Genomic DNA, 6,042 nt, shown 5'->3' on the forward strand with positions numbered 1-6,042 from the left:
TTAAAAACGTATAACATACATGCACATTATAAAATGTATAGAAGGAATACATGGCTTGACATGAAAATAATCAGGATGGATGTGCCCCCACCCCTTTCTTTTTTTTTCTTATAATCCGCATCTATCTGTTCTTAGGAGTGATGTTATATATAATCTTAGTTGTGTGTGTGCGTGTGTCCAACGTATAAATACTGCCAGAGTACAGAGTACAAGGTTATAGTACATTTATGAGAACACAGGGGCCTAGGAGCGGGGTGAAATATGTGATGCTGATTGAAAACAGATGATTTTGTGTGTGTGTGAGGGGGATGCAAAGTAAATCAGCTGCTCTGTGGGGGCTCCTTGCTACGTTGGAAGTCACAGGATGAAAAGAGTTCACAAATAACTGGATTTTAACCGCATCAGCCCGAGGCAACGGAAATAATCACACGTACCCACGAACACATTTACTTAGGATCATTCTTAGGGTCTTATTTCGTGTGTTTGAGAGGAGGGTGACATTTAGGATTGCAGGTACAATATGTTATTTTCAGTACTCTGCTCCTGTGGGAGGTTGGGAGGGAGGGTGGAGAGGCTGTCTCCATAAATCATCCCCGAGCAGAGACACGGTATGCTGGAGCTGACCCAGAAAAGTGAATTTTTCCCTTCGTGCGCTCAATCTGCAGAAAGCTCAGCTTGTGAACTCTCGCGGTGCTTTGGGTGCTCGCGCTCCTCCAAGAGGACAAAACAAGAAAAAGCGGCTGGCAGCACAGACAGGTTCAGCTGACGAGGCGCTGGGAGCTAGTGGACACAGAGCGAGGTGAGAAATGTGTGTTTTTCCCACGTCGTTCCTGTCGTTACATAGAAATCTTTAAAGTAACGCAACGTGTCGGCTCTTATTAAGCAGCTAAACAGTTTTGCGCTGACCTTTTCTCCAACGCCGAGGACTACTTTAACACCAAGACACACCGCTAGGCACACTATCAGCCCGCCTTTGGCTTCTCTTCATTATTTCCCACGAAAAAAACCCGATAAAGGACAAACAGCTGCACGCGACGCTTTAATTAACCGAAACCCCCTCGCGGAGAGCTTTCCGGCGCGAGGAACAACCCGTTCCCGCGGAGCTGCTTTCGCGTCAAAGGCTACATTGTGTCCGGTCTGGCATCCGCTGGAGGCGGCTGCGGACAGGACGGAGTGATTTATCTGCCGCTCGGTCTACCGGCACACGGCTTTGTCTTTGGTTTACACCGGCGGGGTTACACCGGCGGGGACGTGCCGAGAAATAAAACAAACGCGAAAGAGTTTTGAAGCGACTGTTTAAATCGCTCAGAGGAAATGTTTCCAATAAGTCCGTCTAAAATCCAAAGCTTCAGCCTCCTGTCCACGGATAACAGTGCTGACTTGAATGAAAGAAATAACCACACATATTTTTCACAAGTTTTCTTAGACTTAACCAACTTGTTTAGGCATAAAAATGAAGGAAATATAATATTAATGAACAGATTTGGGTAGTTTAAATAGCATAAGCTTCATATGTGAGTTCTTATGTGGAAATCGTGGCCTCCTTGACATTCAGTATCCAATCGAAAAGATTTGGTAAATGTACTCGTATGAATGTGAATTTGAATGTGAATTTCTTGTTGTGCTGTTTGAAATGCACCAAAAAAATTCCACACAAACATACAGCGCAAGAAGATGAAGAAAATCCAGCGGATTAATTATTCAACTAATAATAATAATAGTAATAATAATAAATCACAACATTTACAAAATTCACAGCAAAAACAACGCATATGAGTAACATGACTAGAAAGTAGGCAAGCTAGGAATATGAAAACATAACAATACATATAAAATTAACAAATTATCAAACAAAGAAAGTTAAGTGCTATTTCTTCTATTATTATTTAGTAATGATGATAACCCGGTGTGGCTTATTAATTTATGTGCTTTTTTGTGGCAGCACGGTTGTTTCTAATGTGCTCGATCAGTTGTGAGTTTTTTTTAAATTATTTGATAGACCTTTATATATTTCTGTGTGTCAGATCTAGACCTAGAAGTACTGTAGCTGTGGTTTCAGAAAGTGTGCCTCTGATATGTGGTGCAGCAGAAGTAAAGTGCTATGAGACAGAAATACTGATTGGGGAAAAAGAAGAAGTATGTCAGAACTGTACTTATTTAGCGGAATTAATGTACGCTCATTTAGTGACTGATGAACTTAATGCATTTGGGCTTATGATGTATATTATAGAACAGCAGTTAATTTGTTTGTGCACAGAGAAGTGCCATCTGCAGGCCGCCGAGTAGGCTGATGATGACTTTCCATGTCAATGGACCCCTCTTAGCTTCAGGAAAGAGGAAATAATATGAGGACTGTTGCAGAGAGCTCCAATTTTAGACGTGCGTAGGAATGGAAAGTAACGCCCTGCGACTTTTAAACTGAACATGAAGGAGCAGATAGACTGGCGGTGGATTAAAACACATGAATTGCGGCTGAATTAAGTCACGGGGAGGACAGATCCTTTATGTATTCCATCACTTCCAGGCTGTTTTTTTTCCTGTAGCTATAGAAACAAACCCATTTTGTGCATCACTTGAAGACATAGGGCTTCAGTGTGTTTTGTACATGCAGACTACATCGTGGTCGGGTATGTAAAATATTTGGTGTTGACCTTTTTCACTGTGGGCTTTTACTTCATTACTCACTATTAACGTGCTGTGCCCTAATCAGCTGGAAAGCTGCTATGGATACAGCTGGATACTTGTGCAGTGCAAAACTTTTATGGCGTGCAGAGCCTCCTAAAATGGAAATATTTGACAACCACTCGTGATTTTACTGCAGGGAGTGGGAGTGAGGTCAGCTCCGAGCACTGACAGAGAGATTGAGTGCGCGCCTCGTCAAAAAAGCAAACTCAATAAACTGTCATGCTCGCTTGAGTTTGCTTTAGATTTCAAGTTCTTACTAATAGGAGAACCAGAATACCTTAGTAGGTTGTCATTTTACTTTAGCATCAACGTGTATGCTTTAGTAGGTTCGCTTAAATGTGGGGAAAAGTGGAAAAACAGTGAAAAGAGAGACGAAAGGAAGGGGATTATCCTATGAAAGATTTATTGTTGCATTTAAAAAAAAAAAATTGTCAGATTTTTTTTTTTTGTCAGATACTTTGAATCTTTTCACTGTATGAAAGTAAAATCATTAGAAAGCTTCTGTCATCCAGACTGCAGTTCTGTGCTTTTTAACCAGACTTCTTTTTTGAATTTGCAAAGCAACAAAATAATTAATTTAATAAATTATTGTTTCTGTGTTAGTGTCAGAACAGGTGTTGAACCCTGTACTCCAGCTGGACATTAAAGACACGACTATGCTTTCTGTGTGTTTGTGTGTGTGTAGGTATGACACAGAGGTGAGTTTATTGATGTTTGACCCCTTCTTCTCTTGTGCAGCGCGCTCCTGCAATGCACCAGCACCACAATAAGTCTGATGCTACCACAGACTCCGTGCATCTATCGCCATGGTGAGACAGAGAGGGAGAGAGAGAGAGAGCGCTCCTGGACCTTGACTCTGTTGCCATGGTGACCCTGTAGCAAGCAACAGTCACCATGGGAACGTCCAGGATGTTCCGCATTTTTGTAGTCCTGGGCTCGGCCTTTATGATCCTTCTGATCATCATCTACTGGGACGATGTCGGTGCCTCCCATTTCTATTTGCACACTCCTGTCTCCCCGGGCCCCAAAGTCCCACACCCCGTTCCCCAGAAGAGGCCACAGACCTCTCGAGCCCCGTCCTTCCTGTCGGACATCGATGCCTTTGTTAACCAGTTCTTAGAGCCGGGAACTGGTGAGCCCACTGACGCTGCCCCGGCTGACACAAGCAACCAGTCAGAGAAAGCAGAGGAACGATATATACCGCGGCGGGAGTGGAAGATTCACCTGACCCCACTGGCTCCAGAGCTCCGTGACAGACAGGTTAACTCAGTTTTTATTGTTGTTAGTAGTAGTAAATGTTTACTAGTTGATTAAAAGTTTTACTGCTGGCATTTTGAGATGTCTTAGCAGGAAAAGCACAGTTGCTGCACAAAAAATGAATCATTCTGCGTGCCGGTTTCTTGCTTCTTCAATGAGATGACTTAAATAGAGTCACTTAAGTTGTTCTTATTTCCACCTGTGTGCCTTCTCCCTGCTCCAGCACATCCAAATGTCTGTCATGTAACAAAGTCCAGTGAGGAAATCTGTACTAATGAGCAGAACCTTCACATTTCTGGGCTGTGAGTAGTTGACAGGAGCAGAGCTTCTAATTGAGACAGTGTTAACCTAGTCGCAGATTTAAGAAATTCAAACTGGCATTAAAGAAAAAGAGCCTGTTATAACTATAATCACGTGTGACAGCAGTAACCTTAAAGGCATCCACAGAGGTTGATACTGTTGATACTTCTTGCTGTAGATATAATTTTGGTTAATATCCCTAAATATGTAAATGAAGGAGCAAAAGCTCCCCAGTCAGTGAGCAATGTCTGAATATGAAGTATTTATAACCTCAGTTGGTAATTGTTAATTTTCCTGTGCTTCACGAATGGAACGATAGGAGCAGAGGCGGAGGTTGCTTCAGGAGATGTGCGCCAATGACAGCATCTTATTTCATGGCAAAAACCGTTCATTTGACGACATTCCCAACAAGGAGCTGGATCATCTAATCGTGGATGACAGGCATGGCATTATCTACTGCTATGTTCCCAAGGTATGCAGACACATGCTCCTGTAAAACTTAATAAGGCACATGTAACAACGGCATACATGGTTCCCTCCTGTCAGTGGTCACACGCTCATAGACAGTGTGTATCTGCCTGTTTCACTGTGACATCTGAGTGGACAATAAACTTTCCCTTCTCAGGTAGCGTGCAGTAACTGGAAGCGCATCATGATAATTCTCAGTGAAAGCCTGCTGCAGGAGGGCGTTCCTCAGAGAGACCCCCTGGCCATCCCCAGGGACCTGGTCCACAACAGCAGCATGCACTTCACCTTCAATAAGTTCTGGAAACGTTATGGCAAGTTTGCAAGGCACCTCATGAAGGTCTGTCCAAATTTCCCACCTTCTTGTTCTCTGTATGGTAGTAAAAAAATATAATTTAACTTGGTAAATATGCTGTTGATTTATTTTTTTATCTTTTGATGAATTTGCTTCGAGCTACCTGGAATGTGTTCTGAACCTTCTACCTCAGTTAGATGTTTATTCTGTTTTATATAAGGCCCTTCAATGTTATGGGGATGCATGACTGATCTCTCACAGAGACATTATTGATGCAGCACAGGAAGATGAATACTGCTCTCTGCTCTGTTCTTTTTTTTTTTTTTTTTTTTTCTCACCTTTACAGTTTTGAAATGCACATGTGTGTATTCAATAATTGAATGTTAAGAAAACTGTAATTTATTTTTCCCAGGTGAAGCTGAAGAAGTACACCAAGTTCCTCTTTGTGCGCGACCCTTTTGTCCGTCTCATTTCTGCCTACCGGAATAAGTTTGAGCTACCCAATGAGGACTTCTACCGACGCTTTGCGCAGGTCATGCTGCGCCGCTACGGCAACCAGCCGACGCCTCCTGCTTCTGTGGATGAAGCCTTTTCTTTGGGTATCCATCCCTCTTTCTCCCACTTCATCCAGTATCTCCTGGACCCTCAGACAGAGAAGGACATGCCCTTCAATGAGCACTGGCGGCAAGTGTATCGGCTTTGTCACCCATGTCAAATTCAGTATGACTTTGTGGGACACTTAGAGACGGCAGAGGAAGATGCTGAGCACTTGCTGCGACTGCTGCGGGTAGACAACGTGGTGGAGTTTCCCACCTCCAGCAGGAACCTTACAGCCAGCAGCTGGGAGTCGGACTGGTTTAGCACAGTTCCAGTAGAGGCACGCAGGGAACTGTACAAGCTGTACGAACCTGACTTCAGGCTGTTTGGATACGAGAAACCAGACTCACTCCTCAATGAGTGACTCGTGATTCTACTGAGCTGATGAAGCCACGCAGACAAGATGTGTTTGTTTTTTTTATTAAATGTTGACCCCAACCACA

The 6,042-nt window shown here is 43.2% G+C and overlaps 1 protein-coding gene across 1 annotated transcript; it reads left to right on the top strand.

Moving 5' to 3' along the window:
* Positions 1-660: 660 nt before the first annotated feature.
* LOC113021090 (carbohydrate sulfotransferase 12-like) lies at positions 661-6,042 on the top strand. Its single transcript, XM_026165532.2, has 5 exons — positions 661-799; positions 3,424-3,945; positions 4,562-4,714; positions 4,868-5,047; positions 5,415-6,042. Exons 2-5 carry the CDS (start codon positions 3,580-3,582, stop codon positions 5,961-5,963), a joined length of 1,248 nt encoding a protein of 415 aa, XP_026021317.2. The 5' UTR covers positions 661-799; positions 3,424-3,579; the 3' UTR covers positions 5,964-6,042.

Source organism: Astatotilapia calliptera, chromosome 4 (genome assembly GCF_964374335.1).
Source record: "Astatotilapia calliptera chromosome 4, fAstCal68.1, whole genome shotgun sequence".
Lineage (NCBI taxonomy): Eukaryota > Metazoa > Chordata > Actinopteri > Cichliformes > Cichlidae > Astatotilapia > Astatotilapia calliptera.